Raw genomic sequence first — 24,871 nt, forward strand, 5'->3', positions numbered from 1 at the left:
CTAAAGCAAAACAAAAAAGAAAAAAGTTTAAAAATTATTTAGAACAATTTTCCAGGTTTTTTCGCAATTTTATATATACATGTATTTATTACTGCTTAAAACGATCGTTTTGTGCAAATGGAAAATTGATCTTACAGGCTAACCGAAGCCAATATATTGTAGCTTGCTATCGGTCAAAAAAGTAAACTAAAAACTGCATTTAGCTAACCAACAACCGCAATAAGAAAATATGTTACTAAAAACGACAAAAACGTTGCTCCACCCATTTGAAGGAGTATCGCGAAGCGACAAAAACGTTTCTTTGCCCATAAAAGGGTTATAATGCTATAACTATAACACTATAATGCTATATGTCGGAGTTGTCACCTCGATGAATATTCATCAACTATGTGCACCGTTACCGATGACCTCACCAAGGCAACGCGGATGCGTCAGGAGGGTTTGTAGATTTCAAACTTTACCGATAATTTGCCAAGCATCTACGACAGCGTATGCAATGGGTACCGCTTTGAGGATCACGATTGGCTGTCGTAGATTGATTGACCTATATTTTCTTTCATGACAGTTGCTGCGGAACTAGTACCCTTCAGGATGAAAATATTCGATGGATTTAATAATTCGCAAACAGTCTTTTTCGCGAATTATTAAATTCCATGAATAATTAGTTCTATTTTTAAACACAAGGAAGAATAACTACTGCCTCAAATTAAAAACTAGCCGCTAGGCAGAAGTAGTAAATGTAGGTTAGTTCCAATTTCTTTTAAATCATCGCCGGGGCTTTGAGTTAACCCCATTGCCAATGCATCACACTATTTTACAAAATCATTCAAGGTTGTCACAAGTTATTCGGCATAGCGTCGTCATTGCAGAAACCTCGTTTACCTTTTTTTTACATTAAAATCGACTCCATCAACCTCTAATACCAAAGTTGAGGACGATAATGATTCCGATCTGGACATTATGGTATGTATTTGATTTGCAGTGCAGATACGTTTTTCCATAATTAACTGCGTTAGTTCATTCTCTTGTTTAAAAACTGATCGCTTTTATTCAACACTTCAGCTATTGATACTTGGCATGATCAACTTGTAGTTGTCAGCTAAATAGAAACCTAAACACGTGGTGTGCGCACGTGAAGGGTTAACTCTATTGCTAGCTGCAATAGAGTTAACCCTTAATAAAGAGTGATTGTGTTCATCCGCGAATATGCATGAAAAAGGCAATATGCGCGAAACTTAACTTCGCGAATATTTTCATCCTGTAGGGTATTTCATCGTCTTCCCGACTGCATCGTATAATGAGAACTCTATACCGCAAACTATTCACTGATGTGAACACGTGTAGGTGGGTTTGTGAACGCGTGAACATTGTTATTACAGTTGATCAGCGATGTATTGTGTGATTATCTCTGATATATATGGCGATATAGTGTGAACCAGCCATCGGATGAGGTCTCAAAATACACAATTGTCATATATTTACTCATTTGTCAACTCAAGCATGAAGCTACAAAATTAAAGCCAAAAGCATGCTGTTAGCTGATTTCTTAGCCTGGTGATCTCTTTTCTGACTTTTATGTAATAGCCATATTTTCAACTTACGAGACACAGATGAGTGTCAGTGTCCAAATAATTTTGATAATATTTCGAATAAATAAAAAACCAGCTATTACCCTACGAGCTTGACAGATTAATGACTACATTTAGAAACCGGATATCCCTGGAGTAGCTTGCCATATATCTAAGGCTACAGGGGTGAAAGTTATTCACAAAAGTTGTGCCAGCTGATCTCTTTGTAGCATATATTTTCTATTGTTGAAAGTATGAACAAGCAAGCCAGTCTAGATCAGTGTTTTAAGGTAAAGCAATGTTGAACTAGATATTTTCTTCATGGCCTCCCATTTGTTTTCACACCAACTGCCTCTCAACATTTAAACTATGGTTAATCTGGAAGGAATCTAAAGGAATGTAAAAAATGGCGAGTTGACACCGCTTGACTGTTTTTCACTTTTAGTGGTCAGTGCTGGCACCTAGCAACCACAACAGGTGCGAGATCACTGTAATACCAATGACATTAAATTCTAGTACAAGTTTTTAACAAAGAAAACTGTTAACACCATTAAATTTATGTTTAATAAGTAATAACCAGTGACTAGATATAAAACAATTTACTAAAAAGCAGCACGATTGGCTGAGTGAAACTACACAATTTGAGCTAGAAATCGTATGAATACTGTTGAGAAGCTGCTCATCCCTTGTATGTTACTTTCGTCATTCAGAAATGGTTGTTCAGTCCTTCATACTGAGCGCTGTGGTAGTTGTCATTGGCTGGCTTTTTTTAGTTTTCATTATTCCTCATTTCTGGGATTGACAAACCCCTTGCATTTATGTTTAACAACCATAAAGTTCACTAATATTTTTCTTCCGCACCACATGTACAACACTTGACTTGTTTTATTTAAATATAGAGTATACACATTTGAAAAGTTGTAAATTATTCTTTACGATTCTTATTACAATGCTGAATGTCACATAACTCCCTGAAAGCGTCAAATTTGAGTTGATCTTAAAAGAAAGCATTTTTTTCTCTATCAGTTGATATGTTGTTTGCTGTGTTACGCGATCGCATTGCCAAGATCTTTGGAGATTAAAATCGAAAAAATCTGATCGCCGTAAAAACGCTCAGGCCACAAAAACGTGCCCAGACTTGCCCAAAATGATGTCCCGCGTTATACAACCTGTCTCTATCTCTCGTATTCACATCGACTATTTGCGATAAAAGTCTAGTCCTACGCGGCTCTATTGGCATATATCTTATTTTGTATTTGCTCATGTTGGCTAGAATAAAATTTTAAATCCAGCTACAGATGCATTATTATGAATGTTTCAAAGGTATCAGATAACAAAAATTAAAAATTTGTTCCACTCACTTTCTCCAAATGTTGTGTAAACATTTGGGTACCGATTACCAATTCTACCGGTCTACGGTAATTCTATCGAGCTAACTATGTTGAATAAGGTCTTTGTTTCAGCACAGTTCCGCCGCTACCCATATACTAACAGCCTCCCATCAGTCCCGCCCACCTTATGTCCGTCGCCTATCCTTGGGGCGGGGCTGTATATCATTGCCTACACCGACTAGTAGTTTCTTACTACCGTAAGTAAGCAAGCCGCGTCTTTGGAAAGAATATACATTACATAGGGATAGAGTTTTAAGGATGACAAGTCTGCTGCAAACTGAATTTGAACTCACATTCTCCAGTTCTGCGGACATCCATATACCATATCAATTCACTACAATATTCTGCAAATCATGTTTTGCATTATCTTCAACAATATTATTTTATTATATAATTTTTACAAGCAAAAATATTTTCATCTCGGCATAAAGCTTTTATTAAAAATATTCATCAAGTCATGGCCACTCACAGAGTTTTAGCTGATACAATAAGACAAATTCATCTACTGCAACAAACTCAAAAAAACATGGTTTATGCAGCACACATTCAAGTCTCTCTTTCCCCTTTATGGCAGATTCCACGCTGACAAAGCTGCTTCGGCTGGTGGGACAACATAAACATTCTGTAATCAGTAAAACAAATGCAAGAAATATATGTCATTCATAGATATGTCATTCTAAACCGTATCTATTGAAAGTTTTTAAATTGGGAGTTAAGTAGATTGCGAGTGTAAATTTAAAAACGAATAAACGTTTAACAAAGGCACAAGTACGCCAAGCCAACGATTCGGAGCTTTGGTTCTGGAAATTTAAGATTTGCATTGATCAATCGATTTTCTTCATTTTCTACAAGTGAAAAGTGAACATCTAATGTCAAATCATAAATCTAATTTACTAGATAAAGCTGCCACAGAAAGTTTGAAGCAAATGTAGCTAGGTGAACCGATAAAAAACAATAAAACGATGATTTAGTGATAGCAAAAGTTATAATTTTATTAATTAGTACATATATTATAATATTACCTTTAGTATATTCATCAATCTAAGCCATTGTATAGCTAGATGCTAAAGATTAAAAAGAAGCCGTCAAGAACTCACTGTACATACGTATCTCGCACACGCAGGAAATTACATTTTAGCCTCAAACCGGAAATATAATCTGAATATAAACTCAACAGGAAACTCTATAGGAGACTCAAAGTAAAAGATAGATTTACCTCCATCCTCCGATCTTCCTCCGTAGAACTTTAACTACCTGATGCCAAGAAAACTCGGAGTCACCTTCGCAGTAACTTTACAGCAATTTTACAATTACATGTATGTTGTTCGCCAATAAAACGTGTTGATCGAGTAATTCATTAAAGTAATGATGTTAATTAATTTAGTAAATATCGATGTCCATGCGATTTAATAATAGAGTAAAATCCCTAAATTTGAGATCACAGACAACACGTTTTACGAGTGATAACATTTATTACGGCCTATATAAAAATTTCGCGCTGATAATTGGCTAAGGAAGCGACCTCATATTTATCGCTCGTGGTTTCTTTTCAGATATATTGCTTGTGACGTCACGAAAGAAGCACCCGCTGGAACGTGGAACTTTTTAAAAGAGGGCCTCGTTCAAACGCATATATCTCTGGACAGGGTTGGTCTACAAAGACAAAAATGGCATCAAATTGTAGCTGATGTTTTAGCCTTTTATGGGTCTTAATTTCATTAAATCGAATTTTTTGACGCAACCACATCTTCAAGGCATTGATGATGTAAAAGGAGTGTCATGCCAATGTTTCTTTCAAAATGACTTATACTCTCTATTTATAACTAGTATTCTCACAGTCCATTGAGCTGTGGGGTATCATAAGTTCAAATCCTATATGAGGCAATCGTTCTTTCCAACCTTCTACCGTTGCTTTGTTACGACAGACAGACACGGCTCGTACAACGGTAAAGATTATGGTAAAGGTTTTACCAGCGCTAGCCATGTACTGGCCAATGAAGCTGGAAATTAAAAGTTATTATAAATAATCCTTTTCTCATACGCTAATAGCGAAAATACTGTAATTGTTGTTTCTAGTAACCTAACAAAAAGCTCGTGTTATTTGATAACAATTAATCAAAAGTGAGCAATGCGAAGCTCTATGAAAAAAACACCAATGCTTTCGGAGAGATCAACACATCACTGCATCATGAGACTGCATCACTGGAAACAGCGTTGCAGTGTTACGCAGTGATGCAGTGTTACGCAGTGATGCAGTGTTACGCAGTGATGCAGTGTTACGCAGTGATGCTGTGTTACGCAGTGAATCAGTGTTACACAGTGATGCAGTGTTACATAGTGATGCAGTGTTACGCAGTGATGCAGTGTTACGCAGTGATGCAGTGTTACGCAGTGATGCAGTGTTACGCAGTGATGCAGTGTTACGCAGTGATGCAGTAATACACAGTGATGCAGTGTTACGCAGTGATGCAGTGTTACATAGTGATGCAGTGTTACACAGTGATGCAGTGTTACACAGTGATGCAGTGTTACGCAGTGATGCAGTAATACACAGTGATGCAGTGTTACACAGTGATGCAGTGTTACACAGTGATGCATTGTTACACAGTGATGCAGTAATACACAGTGATGCAGTGTTACACAGTGATGCAGTGTTACACAGTGATGCTGTGTTACGCAGTGATGCAGTGTTACGCAGTGATGCAGTGTTACGCAGTGATGCAGTGTTACGCAGTGATGCAGTGTTACGCAGTGGTGCAGTGTTACACAGTGATGCAGTAATACACAGTGATGCAGTGTTACGCAGTGATGCAGTGTTACACAGTGGTGCAGTGTTACACAGTGATACAGTAATGCACAGTGATGCAGTGTTACGCAGTGATGCAGTGTTACGCAGTGATGCAGTGTTACGCAGTGATGCAGTGTTACGCAGTGATGCAGTGTTACACAGTGATGCATTGTTACACAGTGATGCAGTAATACACAGTGATGCAGTGTTACACAGTGATGCAGTGTTACACAGTGATGCTGTGTTACGCAGTGATGCAGTGTTACGCAGTGATGCAGTGTTACGCAGTGATGCAGTGTTACGCAGTGATGCAGTGTTACGCAGTGGTGCAGTGTTACACAGTGATGCAGTAATACACAGTGATGCAGTGTTACGCAGTGATGCAGTGTTACACAGTGGTGCAGTGTTACACAGTGATACAGTAATGCACAGTGATGCAGTGTTACGCAGTGATGCTGTGTTACGCAGTGATGCAGTGTTACGCAGTGATGCAGTGTTACACAGTGATGCAGTGTTACGCAGGGATGCAGTGTTACACAGTGATGCAGTGTTACACAGTGATGCAGTGTTGCGCAGTGATGCAGTGTTACACAGGGATGCAGTGTTACACAGTGATGCAGTGTTACACAGTGATGCAGTAATACACAGTGATGCAGTGTTACACAGTGATGCAGTGTTACGCAGTGATGCAGTGTTACGCAGTGATGCAGTGTTACGCAGTGATGCAGTGTTACGCAGTGATGCAGTGTTACGCAGTGATGCAGTGTTACGCAGTGATGCAGTGTTACACAGTGAATCAGTGTTACACAGTGATGCAGTGTTACACAGTGAATCAGTGTTACACAGTGATGCAGTGTTACACAGTGATGCAGTGTTACACAGTGGTGCAGTGTTACACAATGATGCAGTAATACACAGTGATGCAGTATTACACAGTGATGCAGTGTTACACAGTGATGCAGTGTTACACAGCCCGTTTAACCATGGCATGAGCCTAAAAAAACAATGTCAGTGATTGCTCACTGTATTTTCATGTATCCAGTATGAATTAAGTTATAGATTGACGTGTCCTCTAGTTTCGCTTTAACTAAATCTGTTAGCATGGATCAAAACTATCTTATCGCTGTTTGGAAATGGTCAATGCTGGCATAGTGATATTGCAGGGCTTTTGGCTTTGTAGATATTTAGTTTCTAACAAAATTGATGCCTCTTGCAATAACATTCTAGCAGTCAATCTGTGTTTTGCATCGTGAATAAAACAATGCACTGCTAGTCTATGAATCGTAGAGTATATGTAATATTATTATTCCTGACATTTATTGCAGCTACATGAATATTATTTTACAGTAATCGCATGAAAATGCTTTTTTCGCATCACTATTTCACATGTTGCGCCACTACTGTAGCGATATTTCACTATATAGAATTTTAGTACATTCAAATGCATATTGTACCATATTCTAGTCTAGAAGTATTTGTGTGAGACAATACAGGCTGATTAATGTACAGTATTGAACAGTGCTCAATTTTCAATATCCGATTAAGATGTTAGAAAGTCTGTAACAGGCCTAGTTCAAACTGTGGGTTGTCTGTACAAAATACAATCATTAAATAATCATTGCATTATATTTGCATATTAATCAAAGCAGCCAGCTGACACCAAAGAATCAAACCTAACTGTATTATAACTACACAAAAATTTAAGTACAAAATATTTGAATAAAATCACAATAATAAATGGTTGTCAATGGAGGCAAAAATAATTAATACTCCACAAACATAATACAAATACGTAAGGCAATATCTTATGTAAGTATGATGATTCTACATGATAAATAAACTTATTATGATATGAAAAGCTTAGCCACGTAAGGCTAGCTAGGAAGATGTGGCTTAATTTCTGTTGTTGAGTTTAACACATGTCATAGAGGTTTTACAGGATGTCAACATGTAAATGGACTGTTGTACTTGCTATGTTTTAATATTAGGCAATTTTCATGTAATATACAGCCAACACCTTGACAGAAATATGTATCAAAAATTCAGTAGATGCAAACAAAGCATTATTTATAACCCATCCCATGACTAAAAACCACAACAATATGCCTTCTCTTTGAGTTATTTCATATGCTGCACTAGTAGAAGCTCAGGAGTGGCTTTGTTTTAATAATACAGGTTTTGAAGCCAAACAGGAAATAAAAGAAAAGACCGCTAGTTTGTACTCTTGCATGAACAGTTGTAAATATTACGTCAGAGAATTCCTCGAGTCAGAGATTTACCGCAGGGCTGAGTAGATCAACAGTCATAGCAGCTGAGCTGTCTGATGAGAGCTTCATGTAGACACCGGATGAGCACAAGATGTGTATATCATAACTGTAAGTCGACTTAGTCCTTACTAAAATGTTCAAAAACAAAGCAACTGTAAGTGATGTTTACTACATACGATCATCCCTTCTGAGATTTCAGGGATGAATATTTCATAAGATAAAAGTATCTTGGCTAATAACTTAAACCTATATTCAATTATTTTAATATATGACTGATCATGGTCAATCACCAAAAATGTAATTCTAAAATATTTACAAAAGGTTTGCCTGTATAACAATAATAAAAAATCAATAGGCCTATATAGTATATATAATATATAGTATATATAATCTCATTTATATGACAAATCTTATTCCTTCTTGGCATATGATCTATCTGCACTTATCCTCTTCTCTTGTGTTGAAGAGTGTGCATACTACTGTTCTTAAAATAAAGTTCAACCACGAAAATTCTTTCAATCATGAAGACGGGAAGGTGATTGCACTAAGCTGCCCAAATCAAAGTTAACCTTCTATATTGACCAGGTATGTAACTTTGTAGCAGATACAGAGAATGCTATTATATAGACATATGAATGGGGGATGGTGCTTTATGAAGTCCTAAAGCTAAAGAGGTCGATGTATATAAAAAGATGTGCTATATTTTACAGGGCTAATGAAAAACATTGCATTTTAATTGGCTACAACTTATAGGGTCTGGTGCACACTATGCTCATTTTCCTAGATGTAGTGGTGTATATATATATATATATATATATATATAGATATATATATATACGGTACATACCATAAAACCTCGAATTGAACACCATGGTGCTTTTTTTCAACCCTTCCCCTACAGTGGCGGTCAAATAGAAGTGTTCAAATAGAGGTGGCGTTCAATTAGAGGTTTTATGGTATATATGTACATATTTCTTAAAGTCTGTCGTCTGTTTGGATATCTGTTAGTCTGTCAATTCTGCATTCTGTTGGACTCGGACTCACGAAGACTGCCACCGCAAGTTTAAAATCTACACGCTCTACCTTTGAGCTATACAAGTCTACACTATCATATACCGTATAGCGTATGCACACACTAAATGAAGTATTATTTGAGCATTATGCTCATGCGTTACGATGCCCCTGTTATAAAATGTTTTTCGCCTAACTCTAAGAAACACGATGCTTTTTGTTAAACAAATTTTTTCTGCCACACGATATTAACAATAATTTCTCTCAAAATTAAGATTTGGTGATTTGTGTACTGATTATATAAGCTATTAAGAGATATACCTTGCTCGCCATGGCGAGTTCAGCGGTAACCGTTATGGTAAAAACGGATTCGCAAATAGAGAAATGGTAAAATTTTAGTTATACGTTTGAAATTTACTAAAATACATACTAAAACTTGTTTCAAGTATGTGTTTAGTAAACTAAATTAATTTAAATGAGATTCAGCGCTTATGCTACACGTCTGTCTCGAAGGTAACAACTCTCCACCTAGTACATTGCAATGTTATATTATGTTGCAGATCTTAATCACAAAATGCACTAAAGTCATTGTAGGTACCTATAGTTACTAAGATTAACATATTGTTTTGTTACTACTTTTCACTGATGATAATTTCTACCAGGAGGTGATTGCATTAGATAATTACTATGAGTTTCTATACCACTCTATGTATGCTTATAACCTACGATATTTTCACATGCCAACACTGGCATGCAAAAATTGGCATGCAAACATTAAAATGAACTAAAATCATATAATCGTATACCAAATAATTTTCACTGTAATCGTAGCAAAACAGACTATATTTAGCCACTACTTGCTTATGATTTTACATTTACATTTAAATACTTTTACAGTTTTATTTTTCCTCTTAATTTATGTCAACAAAACACTTTTTTCATGATATGAAATTTAAAAGTTATAGTTATTTAAAAAAGTTTGAAAACTTTTACAGTTGTTTTATTTTTCCCCTAATTTATTTGAGCTGCACAAAAAACACTTTTCTCATGATATGAAGTTTAAAAGTTAGAATGATAAATGTTGTATATGTTAAATAAAAATAAATTTTCTGTCCAAAGACTTTTTTATTACATGGGCAATGCAGAATGTTCACCTCGTTATGGATAATCGTGATCTATAAAACCCAAAATTAAGAATTGTCTTTCCCTTCATTCTAATACCTCACAATGTAAAAAGCAGGCAACTTTATGACTAGGTTGTATTTTATGACTGCGTGACCGCTCAGCCCAAACTAACACCTGTTTGAATATTCAGTCGATGGTTAATGGAAATTTCCCTAAAGTTTGAACTGTCGCTTGCTACAAAGTTACTTAGGACACACGGTTATTCCAAACGGATTATTGCCAATATGTAGACCGACTTTTGTTACGATTTATTGTTTTATTTCCAAGCATTTGCGTTATTTTCACAAAACTAGCATGAATAATTTTGAATGTCATTATATCGACTATATATTATAATATGAAAGTGCTGTCAGGGAGAGGCGCAGTCAATTGGAAGTCGTTTTATTCATAACTATCCTATCAGTTTTCATTTTATAATATATTATGCAATATTTGTCTTGGGTAGACTAAATGTATTAACTCTGGACTTTCTCAGACTTTCAGAATAGCTTAGACTTGTGCAAATGGTGACCAATATTTACAGTTGGGAATATATCTACCCTTCCGGAGTTATAATCCAAACTTGTCACTGAACCCAAAAACAATTGAAGATCTCAACGAAAAAATGATCAATGTCACATTTTCTCAAAATACTAGGTTTATCTTCCATTAGATAGTTCTGGCCACAAAGTTTAGTCTCTGTGACAAACTTTCAGCAAAAATGATCCAGGTCTAGGGATATCCCTACTTAAACTTGCTCTTTGCAAAACTGATCAAGTCCAAGTTTGTAATATATTGCTATAGCTCCAGTTTGAACAATTTTGACATTGATCATTCTTCCGTTGAGGTCTTCATTACTGTTATTAATCATGAATAAAGTAAATAATAATAACAGAAGTTTTCACAAATTGAAACCAGTTTAATACCACTGCAGAGCAGCTATCTTATGAACATCTAGAATTGCCAAAAGGGAGAGTGTCACTGGTATAGAATTAGACCACACTTGTGGTACACTGTAATATTAAGAATGAACTTGATTTTAGTAGGTTTTATCGAAGTATTGATATTTTTCTATCATTTGCGATTGTTTTTGAAATTTCAAGTGTTCTGACTGACAGGATGTTTCAAGATTAAAATTGACAAAACTTAACCGTGCTTAACACACTCAGATCCAGTGAAAGTGCGATTATGATATCTATAGTTGCAAAGAGACCGACAGAATAGAGACGCGATAGAATAGAAGCGCATAACGCTTCAATTTAAACTGAAAAGCCAATACGATTGATAGCAACGAGTGACATCATTTTGCATGCGTTTTTCCTCGATTCAAATCTTGAAAGATCTTGGCAGTCAGATCACCTTAAACATCAAAAACAATCGGAAATGATAGAAAAAAACTAATAATTTCTCATAAAATCTACTAAAATGTTGTGCAGGGTGATCTTTAACACTGACTAGTTGGCATACCGGCTGGCTGTGTGAACTGAGTTGGAGCTTCTATCAGTGGTGAACATTTCAATAAAGCGTTTTTCACCATCTGGTTCAAATGGTACTTGAACACCATTCGGGGTATAGGCACCACCACCCATGCCGGTCTCAATAGCAACTCCTGGGCCAGTGGTTCTAGGCTGCGGATCCATTGCTCCAACCTGTACAAGATAAACCAGTGAATTAATGAAAAACTCTTTCGATGAAAGCGAAATATTTTTTATTTGTAAAATTATACAAGGTAAAAGTTAACATGTCTTGCAGGGGTTGACATGCCTCGCAGGTATTGACACGCCTCAGTGTTGACATGCCTCGCAGGTATAGAAGGCTGGTCTTAACTAGATTGACTGACCCTGAAGTTGACAGTTTTAAGTGTCTGAATTTTGCTGGTAGGATTTCAGTTGTACTTACTTTTTAGTTGACCAGTTAGACACCAACCAACCAATTATGTTCAAACCTTTCTTTGAAGCTAGTTGTTTCCATAAAACTGAAAAATTACTTTTTCAGAACACATGTTACGACTAGTATATTTTCCTTATTACGCGTACTTTTACAAAAACATTCGAATTGTACTAATGTTGTACTAATGAACTTTTCTTTGTCTACAATCAGAATTTGACTTATCTTTCTGCTAAGGTTTTATGTTGCCAATTGTTTTCCAGCACTTTCTGATGTTGACATCCATGATGCCTTTATCTGTACATTTATAGACATAAAAGTAATTGCTGTCGGTAGTCATGTGAAAGCTGTGTTAGTATTGGTACTAATTGGTACTAATTGATGGCAGACTTGAGACATTGTCAGTTCAAGGGTCTATTGAGACATTTTATTACTGGGAATATCTTTCAGTGCGCCTGCAAAATCACGAGTATGGTAGTGTGTTACATTTAGGGTTTTGCGACACAACGGTTACTTTTTGGCAATGATCAGTTGAATTTTTCAGGGCCAACGTTCTACCATGGGCATTATGAACCCACAGGATCGAAGTTTTAAATCGTGTCAATTTAATCTATGTCGGTTTTTTGCTGGCACGATCCTGTTCACGGTTATATTTTTATCAACCTACTGTATGGAGTTTGTGTCACTCTGACTGGTGTCGTAGCAAGTGGCTCATAGACTTGAGCTAGAGCCATACACTTGAGCTAGAGCCATAGACTTGTGCTAGAGCCATAGACTTGTGCTAGAGCTAGGTGTAAATATAAGTCTCGGCATTCGCATATAATGTGTCCAAGAAATAATCGTCATACTTACTTGTGTTGTTTTTATATGATAAGGAAAGGTCTTGTTAGCCATAGTTGGCCAGGTGAGAATCTACAAGGTTAAAGAACCAGATAATCATGCGCTGAATAAACTCTTTGACAACTAGACACTTTATATTATTATAAAATATATTATACACATTATATTATTATATACTATACATATTATATTATTATATACTATACATTGTATATTATTATATACTATTCTATATTATACACATTATATTATTATATACTATATTATACATATTATATTATTATATACTATACTATACACATTATATTATTATATACTATACTATATTACACCTATTATATTATTATATATTATACTATATTATACACATTATATTATTATATACTATACTATATTACACCTATTATATTATTATATACTATACTATATTACACCTATTATATTATTATATACTATATTATACACATTATATTATTATATACTATACTCTATTTTACACATTATATTATTATATACTATACATATTATATTATTATATACTATACTATATTATACACATTATATTATTATATACTATACATATTATATTATTATATACTATACTATATCATACACATCAAAATAATAGCATCATAATGTAATGCAATTGCACATTTTTTGCTACTAACAAAAAACATAATTAAGACAAATAGAGTTACTGATATTAGCTGGAAATGATGAACCTTACCATGCTACGATTGATCAAAGCTTGTAAATATCTTGTGAAAAGTTTGCCAAAACACAACAAACTGGATTTGGAAGAAAAGTAGACAATAAATATAATATGTTCATATGTTTATTCTCAGGAATTCAGTGGTTTAGTCATTCACTGGATATTAACTGCGAATGACATTGCAGTAACTTGGCAATGTTGTCTCCACTGCCGAGTTATGCCAATTTCTGCGAGCCCAGGGCCTCAACTAGTTGCAGTGCTACTGCGCATGTGGGCCTCATCATACCTTAATATGTAAAAATTAGGCTTTTATTTATTTTTTTATTTAATCCACTATTTAACGGTATTTATTTTTTGCTTAATGTTATATTTTTACTAATTGTATACTGTGTTTGTGATTTGTTACATAACACTATATAGTTACAGGTAAATAGAACTACTGCTGTTAAATATATTCAATGAAATCCAATCCATAAGCTTTATCTTCCACTTCGTGAATCTAAGCCCTACAGATACTGTATTTGTTGCCAGACAGACGTGTACTTTACAATATGTACATATGAATTTTCAATTGGCTACAACCATCAAAAAGTCACATGTAATTTAATAGAAAAACATACAAGCTGTACAAGGTTTGTGAAAAGTAATATCAAATACACTAGTACGTGACCCTGACCTACATAACTATTTATTATTGAACGAATAAAAGCTATCAATGCGACTTACTAGGAATACAAGATGGCCGAAAAACGTAACGAACAGCATGCAACCTTGAACAACCTTTTCCTTGATCCAGACTGGAATGGTGTCAATGGCTATTAGAGCAACGGTGTTTCCAAACCAAAACCTACAATATATTGAACTTTTTCATAATATATTTCTAAACAGTGTATATTATTATAACTAACACAATGACTCACCATACAGTGTATATTATAACTAACACAATGACTCACCATACAGTGCATATTATAACTAACAGAATGACTCACCATACAGTGTATAGTATAACTAACACAATGACTCACCATACAGTGTATACTATAAGAAATGGAACGTAGAAGCTCATTTTTTCTGGAAAGTGTTTCAAAGTGAAGCCAATGCCGTAAAGAAACCAGATCCAGCTAAGGATCCTCACACCAATGAGTGCGTAACCTGGTAGGCTGTCATAAAGGTAGAGCACTAAGGCTGGATCAAACGACTGCAACAGAACAGTTGAAGAAGTGACAATATGGCTCATGGTTACTTGTACTAACATTTTAGAAAGAGTTTGTCAGATAAGCACCTAAGAGATTTTTTGGATCTGATCAGCAAAACCTTGCAGTTCCTTACATTTATTACTAAAATTTATTTACATTTGTATTTTAACAATTTAGTTCACAAAATCGAATAAACAGCATAGATAGATGACATCACTTTTCATAAGAGGATCAATATTTATGACGTATCTATTAAATTTGTTATTTCAACTCTGAATGTCTTTTCTTATAAATGCGATGCTTTTGTAGAAACAAATGATCAGCTTCTCTGGGTTTCCAGATCCTGCCGCTGCCAGAAGTGTAAATTTAGATATAGCTTTTAAATAATTAGTACGATATACATGCTTCTCGCTGATTTTAACAGCGAAGATTGCCTCAAAAGACTGCTTGAGTAATGAAAAGAAAGAGTTCACATTAAATAAGATAAATTAGTTTCTGGTTATTCATTTCATTTTTTTTTGATTTTATCTAATCATAATGATATTGCTATCATAATAGCTGAGCAAGGTAAGGCATCAATAGAGTTGGGTGTTATGTAATAACTTGACACATAATTGACTTACGCCTAAATAAATTAACTCCTTAAAACAAGAAGTTCACAACTGCACATTGATGAATAAAATGTAATCTTTCATGGAATTTAAAAACTAGGAAAAATAACTTTTTTGTAAAGAAGTCATCAGTACTTCGAAATAAACAGGGCACTTACCTACACAGCACTAAAAGTATTGAGAGTTACAAAAGAGCCATTTACCTACACAGAACTAAATGTATCAAGAGTTAAAAGGGAGTCACATACCTACACAGAATTAACAGTTTTAAGAGTTACAAGGGAGTCATTTACCTACACGGAACTAAAAGTATTGAGAGTTACAACTGATTCTCTTAACAAAAATCCTCCAAACTAATAGAAATATAGAAATAGCACTAGTTTTGCTTGGCCAACTAAACACAGCATGGAGATGAATAAACGGATCACGCAGGTCTATGTAAATCCATATTTGCTAACAGTACATCATATACATGTGTGTATGAGCGTAGTGAGGTGATTTATTTAGCTTATACCAATTTTTCAAAATCCCATCGAGTACGCTTCAATCGTATGTCAACCAAGACATGACTATAAAAACCTGTTTTTTCTTGTCAGCAAACCATCGGACTATCATCGTGTAAGCTCACGCCACGTGTGTTCAATATTCAACTAAGACAGGAAGACACAAAAAACTGATCCAACTTATACTTACCACAATCTCCCAGATTATCATGGCGATTGTAACACAGATAAAGACAATCGAAAAGACGATGATTTTAATTGTCCCTCCGACGCTTATCCTGCCCCGAGTGATAGTGTAGCCTTTCCCCATTAGTATGAGTAGAATTACAAATATGACTTGACTAGCGAAGTCTAGAAACCGACCTGAAACAACAACAAATCTGTTTATTAAAACTGGTAATATTCGAGCCATAGTTGTGAATATGTGAATATTCCATGTTTAAAACAATGACAAAGGACTACAATTAATTGTGTAGAAACTTGCAATACTAAAACATTTTTTTATATGACTTACAAGCTTGTTTCCATAACTGCCAAATAGACGATGTCTTGGGTACGCACAGTTAGTAGCAATTTTCAAGTTTGTAGCAGAGCTCAGACTTGAAAAGTACTCAAATTATAGTCTACTAGCAGTTGGAGCTGAGGCTACAATCTGAGGATTAAGTAGTTCTTAAGCTAAAATTAGCTAATAGATAAACAAATGTTGTAACCATGTTTATATACTGTTTATACAGGTAGATAAGGCTGACTTCTAGTATATGTTATTGATTAATACTATGGAAAATATGCTATGAGAAATAGTGTGACAACTTCCTAATAGTTGTGGTCACAACCATAAATAGACATTATTAGGCAGTACTTATCTTCCTCAACAACTGATACTTTTGTATTCTATTATTGCACCGAGTAAAATGGTTGATGTTCAGCTTATTATAAAATATATAAAATTAAATAATATATATTATATATATTTTATAATATATATTAAATATTATAAAGTATAAATATATATTCTTATGTTTTATAATATATTAATATTAATTAATTTTAAAATATAAATATAGCAATACTCTTTGTCAAATATCAACAACTCTAACAAGGTACATCTGTACAACTTATAAAATGGCTTAATAGCAAAAGCTCTGGCAACAAGTGACGTTACTAAACAGAACACACCGGAAGAAAATGTCCTGAAGCAAGTTTATCAGTAATTCTGTTTTTAGTATTAACAATTGTATAAACACTTGGAGAACTGGCAAGTTTTCAGATGCAACCATCTTCAGCATTCCACTAGTATATAAAGTACGCATGGAATATAACAAAAATATGTTAGTGTTCTTTGTGTTGGTCTGAAAACATAGCAATTAATAACAGGTACTTGAAGATCAATACATTAACTCTCTCTACATATGGGACAAGTCTAAACTTAACCATTAACTACTATAAAAGCAACTTGTTCTGACTTGTCAAAAACCAAAAAATAATTCACTGTTTTTTCATCTACAAAACTGCTCAGTTTGTCTCCTATGTACTTTACTACTAAAGGTTGGTTCACGCTTAGCCTGTCTTGACAAACTGTTGTTTTTGCAGAGTTGTCCCCCGTCGAGCGGGCGAGCAACACAACAGCTTGTCACAAGACGTACTGCACCTGATGCATCAGCTGCACTTATAGGGAGTTGTTCTCTTCCGTCTATGCGGCTTGGTTGCTATGTTATGTCAGTAGCTCCATTGGTAATCATAGCGGATTTCGCGCACAATTTTATGTAGAAAAAAATAGGATTACAACGTTTAACCAGCGACCAGTCTCTGCGGTAAACTTTAGTAGAACTTAAGAATAAAATAAATTGAAAATAAAATCCATAAGAACAAATAAAACTGACTGATACAAATATAGAAATTACACTGACTGAGCGCACAAATAACGACATGTTTAGTCGCTGTTGTTGCCTAAATTCTCAAGTTCTACTAAAGTTTACCGCAGAGACTGGTCGCTGGTTAAACGTTGTAATCCTATTTTTTCTACATAAATTTGTGTGCGAAATCTGTTATGATTACCAATGGAGCGACCGACATAACATCGCAACCAAGCCGCATAGACGGAAGAGAACAACTCCCTTTCAGTGCAGCTGATGCATCAGGTGCAGTACGACTTGTGACAAGCTGTTGTGTTGCTCGCTCGCTCGATGGGAGACAACTTCGCAAAAACAACAGTTTGTCAAGACAGGTTAGTTCACGTTATATCGCCATATGCAGGAGTTGTGCTCTCAGCAATTATTTATCGACTATGTGCCCTGTAAACCGATTACATCGTCGAGATAACGCAGATATGTCGGGAAAGATTGCTGATGTCAAACTTTCTTGATAGTCCACTGTGCATCTATGACAGCCTGTGCGATATGCACCACTTCGAAGATAGTGATTAGCTGTTGCCGATTGATTGATCTATACTTTCTTTCAAAACTGTTGCTGCGGGACTAGTATTTATTCATTTTCATGACTCCATGCAATGAAAACGCAATGCCGTGGACTATTCGCTGATGTGAACTCAGATGGGTTTGTGATAGTATAAACATTGTTATCAGAGAGCATCACTAAGGTTTAGTGGGATTAATGCCGACATACTAAGATATGTAGGAGTTGTGCTCTCAGCGATTATTTACTATGATATAGTGTGAAACAGCCTTAAAGCAGCCAATTATGGATTATTTAAAGTATAATTTGTACCCAGATTCTTCCAATTAGCAATGGGGATGCCTGAATAGCCGTAATCAACCCAATAGATTAGCTGGGCTATGAGGGCAAGGTACTCTACGCAGAGTGAAGCCAGGTACAACTTGAATGTCGTATGGTAGAGTTGGCGAATGTGCAGAGAATCTAAAATATGACTTCGTATTACTATAGACAAACTCAATTATCAATAGAGAGAATAACTCCAAATTAGAAATGAGTTTCTAGCATATCAACAGTAAGTACTAGAATACTCTGAATGCTAAGCATTTCATCAGCGGTACCAACATTATAGGAACTCAAAAGATGCAAATTGGTAATAAAATTAAAAAAAATATTTGTTTTCATTTCAGTTTTAAGAAAATAAATGAACATTTTTGCCAAAAACTATGTTTCATAATTTTAGTGAGTTGACGATTAGAAATTTGGTACAAGCAATGACAAATGAAATAGTCTACATGTGTGCAACCGCAATACTACACTTACATGTTAACTTGCTATAGTTGTTAATTTTTATAAACTTCTCTGTTATTTTAGATTGCTTCGTGTATACGCTAAAAACTAATGAATGTTCATTTCAACTCACCTTAATTATTATAACAAACTGTACAAAACAAACAAAAAACTATTATAGATAGTAATTAATTTCACTCACAAAAGTGGACTACTTGAAAACTGCTGGGTCTCTTGTAATGAAGTAACTACCTATATTGTATCTTTGAGTTGCTATTCAAATATTCAGATGATTTTTCTTTTTAGTATAAACAAAACTGCTAGTAAATTTTGGCAGATCCATGTTTTCTAGTTTGATTACTATGCCTTTATAAACCAGTGCTCGTCCAATACCATTATATGTAATTTTTGCTAATCAACATTCGCACCACTATGGAACTTGTATTAGTCATGCGTACCACATTTGTGAAATTTGAACAGATAGCATAATCAAAGAATATTTAATTACCACATTTATAGGAGTTGCGACATCATGATTTGATAGAATCATAGCTAAATGCCATATTTTAGTTTAGATACTCAGAAACCTCTGTTTCCGTACTAAGCTTATACGTAAATAAATAATTATTATCTTTTATGATGTGATTTAGATTATAAACTGTGACCAAACAACTATTATACAAATAAAAAATTGTAGCTGTCATTTTGAATTTTTATAAACAGTGGAAGTAAATAGATAACACAGGTCCATGGAGGCACGTTGGTTACAAAAATAATTTAGTAAAAATCAGGGGAGATAACTACTCAATGTGAGAAGTGCGCCTCTAGAAGAGAAGTCAGGTACTTACATGCGACGTAGAGTGAGAGGCAGAGAAGAAACATGTAAGCTAAGAAGAAAGCTATCGTCTCCTGCAGGATGTCTGCAACACATAAAATCTGGGTGTGCCACTCGCCATTAACCATGACAAAGGAATGCTTTGAAAATTATAAACATTACCGGTCTGTGATAATCGATTGAAAGTAATATTTATTGCATCAATGAAAATATATACTTACAGAACTCGTCTGCAGAATAGTGCTTAAAGAAGAAATTATTCTCATCCAAATCATTGGTCATTGTTATATTGTAGTTGAGGAAGAGGCCCTGAAACAAGAACATCCGTAGTCTAGGGCACACTGTAACGGTATAAATACACAAGCGAGTTTTTGAGCATTTTGGGAGTCTTCCAGTGAGTATGAAGGAGCCTTGCATAGCTCCACTCACTGTTGTCTAGCAGACAAACATTGGGTAACCGATCAGGTTGCGAGACTCTTGCTGAGTCTCGCAACCTGATCGGTTCATTCAAAGAAAAACCTCTCGTGTGTTTTTTTGCCAGACGGAGGCTACCTGCGCCAACCAAAAATGCTGTCAAAACATGATTGGTTGCTTGTTCATACTTGAACGAGCTTCCCAAAGCGGAAAAATGGTCAATAAGGAGTTTTAGTAAAGATATCATACCTCTTCCGTTTTACTAAAATATTCCTAGCCTCATGCCTAAAAGAACCAGGTACAGTAGCGACTCCCCCAGGTATATTAGTACATTGTAGGATCATTTAAAGGACCCTTTGATATATGGAGATAGTAACCTTAATAGATTACAACTGGCTCAAGCTATATCTATTTCTCTAAAGTTTTGCTATGGCCATTGATGTCAATTAGTTCTAATGAAGAAAATTTTAAGCTGAAACCAAAACTTTTAAAACTAATCACTGCTAAACTTTTAGCTACAAATAACTTCAGAATTCATACATTTTGACTTGTATGATCTCTTGTGATTGCATAAAAACCTGCTTCAAGTATGGAGGTATCTTCAAAGCCAAGGAATGCTATGACATATTAGTGTATGGGTCTGTCTAGGACCAGCCAATGATATTCCTTACAATCATGCGACATCTGTATGCAAAGTAAGAGCTAACATGTTTTAGTAATAACTAACTAACCTTGACATAAGCCGAGTTTATTCAAACACTGTGAACAAACATGGGTTGAGAAAGTAATATATATGTCAGTTTCAACTAAGTTAAGACTGTAGCGTGCCAACCTAGACTCGCCTACTCAAGACTCTATACATGTACAAACAGACATAATAACCTGAGTAAACAAATAAATTTTAGTAATTTACACAATTTGAGTCGGAAAAAATGTGTCTGGTGTCTTTATAGTTGTCTAGCACTAATTCTAGCCAACCCTCTACATACATTGTTGCGCTATTCAAATACCTGCTTTATAAGTTATAACTGTAGTTTGCTAAAGTAGGTACTCTTATAAAAATACTGGATAAGTATTTGACTATTAAAGTAAGTCTTATTACTTACTAATTATGTAAGTTACAAGCTTTACTAAATTTTGTCTAAATAAGACAAAATTTAAGTAATTTTGTTAAACTTCTGACTTACTTATTTAACTAGTAAGTAAAATAAGTAAGTCTTTACTTATTTTACTTACTAGTTAAATAAGTAATATAAGTAAGTCTTTACTTGTTTTACTTACTTGATAAGTCAATTTTTATTACTTAAGTAAGTCAATGTAATTGACTTACTTAATTAGTCAAATTACTTACTTAATTTGACTAATGACTAATTTTTGTGACAGCCCTACACCTACCAGACTCTAATAAGTACTTCAAGCATGTATGTGTAGCAAGAAAACGAGTGCATTATATGAAACCACATAAAAAAGCTAAATGTAATATATCAAATTATATTTTATGAAGCTAATGTAACCAAATTAGCATCAATAAAAAATATTTTAATGTTACCTAATCAGAAAGAGACGTGAAGTATGCATACGCTCGGAGTCATAGCTAGCAACGGTTAAACTAATTGAATTTACAGCGTTTTATTATTATCGCATTTTTTTTTTATTTTACTTTGGATTTTTAATGGCATTTTCACCTTCACTCACAAAACTTTAAAATCTTGATATAAACTTTGAAGATTGTATGTTAGAAATACTCTGTGTGTACAGCCGTAGCCAGTAGTTCAAATTATAAATCGGTGTTAGAAAACTTTGTAGATGAAGTAGAGGATTAGCTGTATAAGAATGCTTGTTAGCATGTTGAATGTAACACCAATAGTCCTACTAGTCCAATAGTCCTACTAGTCCAATAGTCCTACTAGTCCAATAGTCCTACTAGTCCAATAGTCCTACTAGTCCAATAGTCCTACTAGTCCAGTAATCCTACTAGTCCAATAGTCCTACTAGTTCAATAGTCCTACTAGTCCAATAGTCCTACTAGTCCAATAGTCCTACTAGTCCAATAGTCCTACTAGTCCAATAGTCCTACTAGTCCAATAGTCCTACTAGTCCAGTAGTCCTACTAGTCCAATAGTCCTACTAGTCCAATAGTCCTACTAGTCCAATAGTCCTACTAGTTCAATAGTCCTACTAGTCCAATAGTCCTACTAGTCCAATAGTCCTACTAGTTCAATAGTCCTACTAGTCCAATAGTCCTACTAGTCCAATAGTCCTACTAGTCCAATAGTCCTACTAGTCCAATAGTCCTACTAGTTCAATAGTCCTACTAGTCCAATAGTCCTACTAGTTCAATAGTCTTACTAGTCCAATAGTCCTACTAGTCCAATAGTCCTACTAGTTCAATAGTCCTACTAGTCCAATAGTCCTACTAGTCCAATAGTCCTACTAGTTCAATAGTCCTACTAGTCCAATAGTCCTACTAGTCCAATAGTCCTACTAGTCCAATAGTCCTACTAGTCCAATAGTCTTACTAGTCCAATAGTCCTACTAGCAAAACCAAAGAGCAATAATAAAAATGTTAAATTGATCAGGCAATAGAATTAAGGGTCAACAGAAGTGGGTGATTAGCTAATCATGCCTAGTCATTCAGATTACACCCTACCGTGATTGGATAAACTCAAACGTATCAATATAAACAGAAATTATCTCCCTTTGGTTTCCTCTTTCCTTGGTTCCTTTTCCATGATATCGCTGAATTATTCTATGGTAGACCATATTATTAGCGTGTTAAATAGCAGTATGAGTAACTTGTTTCTCTACATGATCATATTTTTATTTTCACGATCTTCAGCTGGTGAAATCATGGTTTTATTTTTGTTCAATTATCAGGCAACTAATAGAAGCATAACGATACCTGGGTTGTGGCGCAATTGTCGACGACGATGTACCACCATCTCTCTCTCTTGGAAGAAAAAGTTCTTCCTCCTTTACATTCATACCAATCCTCTCCGTTGATTTGAATAATGCTGCAGCCAGACCACCGATAGCGTGTCGTTAGATTTATGACCTGGTTGTTCTCCGGCAGCAAAACAGATTCTTTCTCGTAGCATGTCTGCCAAATGACCAATTAAAGTGGAAAATCTGTTCGCTTATACGTATGTATAGAAGTTGTACATGAGTACCATTTCAAGCAGCAATTATTGTTTAAATTTAGGCTAGTGAGTGTTATTTAAATTGATGCGTTAGATTATCCAAAGTGATGTCTGCTTGCATAACAAATCAACTATTCACAGATAAATATATGTTTTCATATAATAACAGCTCCAACTTATAGTTATGTACAATATAGTAGCTACATATGCCTAACATGGATAAGAAAGGAAATTAATAACTGGGAGACAATATTCATTTTTACAATATTAGAGAAGCCATTTGCTATACAGCAAGAATTCAACAGCACGTATATGTTGGGAATACAATGACAGAACTGGCTCGAATGCCATTGAAAGCATTTTCTTCCTTTGCCAACTTACTAGGTCAAAGGTCGCTTGAAGAGTATAACTTGCTCAGATTTTACCATTTGAGCCCAAAAACACAATTTCATAAAGAAAATGAGCGTGAATGATGGTATGTGTACAGCTACAGCTGAATTCAAGTTAAGGAAGTTTATCTCTGACTGTATCAAAGATGCAAAGCAGTAAGAGCCATCTATCATATTAGGAATATTCTCCTCTGGCAAACACAATTTCATAGCCCAAAGGAACTGAGCAAGCTACAAAAAAAACTGACACGCAGTTGTATTACCACCCGGAAACACCAGTTGAAGCAGTGAGTTGAGGCTACAAATATAGGAAAATAAAATAACACAAATCTTACCAGGGCTGGGGCGCTCACTTGTTCCTGCAACATTGCTTAACATTTAAAAAGAATAAGAATAATACATACAATAGGAATAGCAATCAATATATATAAATCTCACAAAGTTCGTGTCTGTGTGTTTTGGTTTGTCCAGATAGAGCTATTGCAATATTAGAATGAAGAATCTGTATCGGAGAAAATTTGATCTTGGAACCTCCCTTTCACCAGTTGACATGCTAACCTATTGAGCCACGCGAGATTGATAGATTGATTGGGCGATATGAGTAAATATTTGGGTAAAAATACCACTACACGTTACGCAGCTTGATTAAAGCTTACTCTCACGGCTCTTATTAGTAAGTTACTATCCTACTCAATTTAGCCATTGGCAATGTGCCAGTCTAATGGCAAGTGGCAGGCAGATGCATTATCTGCCACTGTTTTATAACCATTTTTAATACCTGTGCACCACCGGGGATTCATCTAGTACATATAATAAGAATAACAATACATATAATGGGAATAACAAGAATACATACAATAGGACTAACAATAATACATATATCGGTAATTAAAATAAAAATATGCTACAGGAACAACAGCTAGGAATAAAATGATATAGGAAAAACAGTAACACATAAATACATACAATAAT

General features: G+C 34.9%; 2 protein-coding genes across 2 annotated transcripts; one reads left to right on the forward strand and one right to left on the reverse strand.

Moving 5' to 3' along the window:
- The first annotated feature begins 387 nt into the window (after positions 1–387).
- On the forward strand, positions 388–6,762 carry LOC137388381 (uro-adherence factor A-like). Its single transcript, XM_068074869.1, has 2 exons — positions 388–439; positions 5,180–6,762. The coding sequence occupies exons 1-2, from the start codon at positions 388–390 to the stop codon at positions 6,760–6,762; spliced, it is 1,635 nt and encodes a 544-aa protein (XP_067930970.1).
- Positions 6,763–7,397: 635 nt separating this feature from the next.
- Positions 7,398–23,404, reverse strand: LOC137407870 (transmembrane protein 145-like). The gene is made up of 10 exons (XM_068094253.1): positions 23,273–23,404; positions 20,178–20,265; positions 19,970–20,041; positions 18,666–18,815; positions 16,132–16,304; positions 14,657–14,829; positions 14,355–14,475; positions 12,929–12,988; positions 11,657–11,838; positions 7,398–8,142 (listed from the first exon to the last, which is right to left on the reverse strand). The coding sequence occupies exons 2-10, from the start codon at positions 20,236–20,238 to the stop codon at positions 8,133–8,135; spliced, it is 1,002 nt and encodes a 333-aa protein (XP_067950354.1). The 5' UTR covers positions 20,239–20,265; positions 23,273–23,404; the 3' UTR covers positions 7,398–8,132.
- Between the last annotated feature and the right edge of the window lie 1,467 nt (positions 23,405–24,871).

This window comes from Watersipora subatra, chromosome 1, assembly GCF_963576615.1.
Source record: "Watersipora subatra chromosome 1, tzWatSuba1.1, whole genome shotgun sequence".
NCBI classification, from domain to species: Eukaryota; Metazoa; Bryozoa; class Gymnolaemata; order Cheilostomatida; family Watersiporidae; genus Watersipora; species Watersipora subatra.

Bases quoted from the DNA above. Each gene is read 5' to 3' on its own strand.
- LOC137388381 (XM_068074869.1), top strand. From the start codon at position 388: ATGTGCACCGTTACCGATGACCTCACCAAGGCAACGCGGATGCGTCAG. The intron at 440-5,179 runs GTTTGTAGATTT...ACAGCGTTGCAG, and splicing joins AACGCGGATGCGTCAGGAGG to TGTTACGCAGTGATGCAGTG.
- LOC137407870 (XM_068094253.1), bottom strand. From the start codon at position 20,238: ATGACCAATGATTTGGATGAGAATAATTTCTTCTTTAAGCACTATTCT. The intron at 16,305-18,665 runs GTACAAATTATA...TTGTTGTTTCAG, and splicing joins TGCTAATTGGAAGAATCTGG to GTCGGTTTCTAGACTTCGCT. The intron at 12,989-14,354 runs GTAAGTCGCATT...TTAACCTTGTAG, and splicing joins TCGGCCATCTTGTATTCCTA to ATTCTCACCTGGCCAACTAT.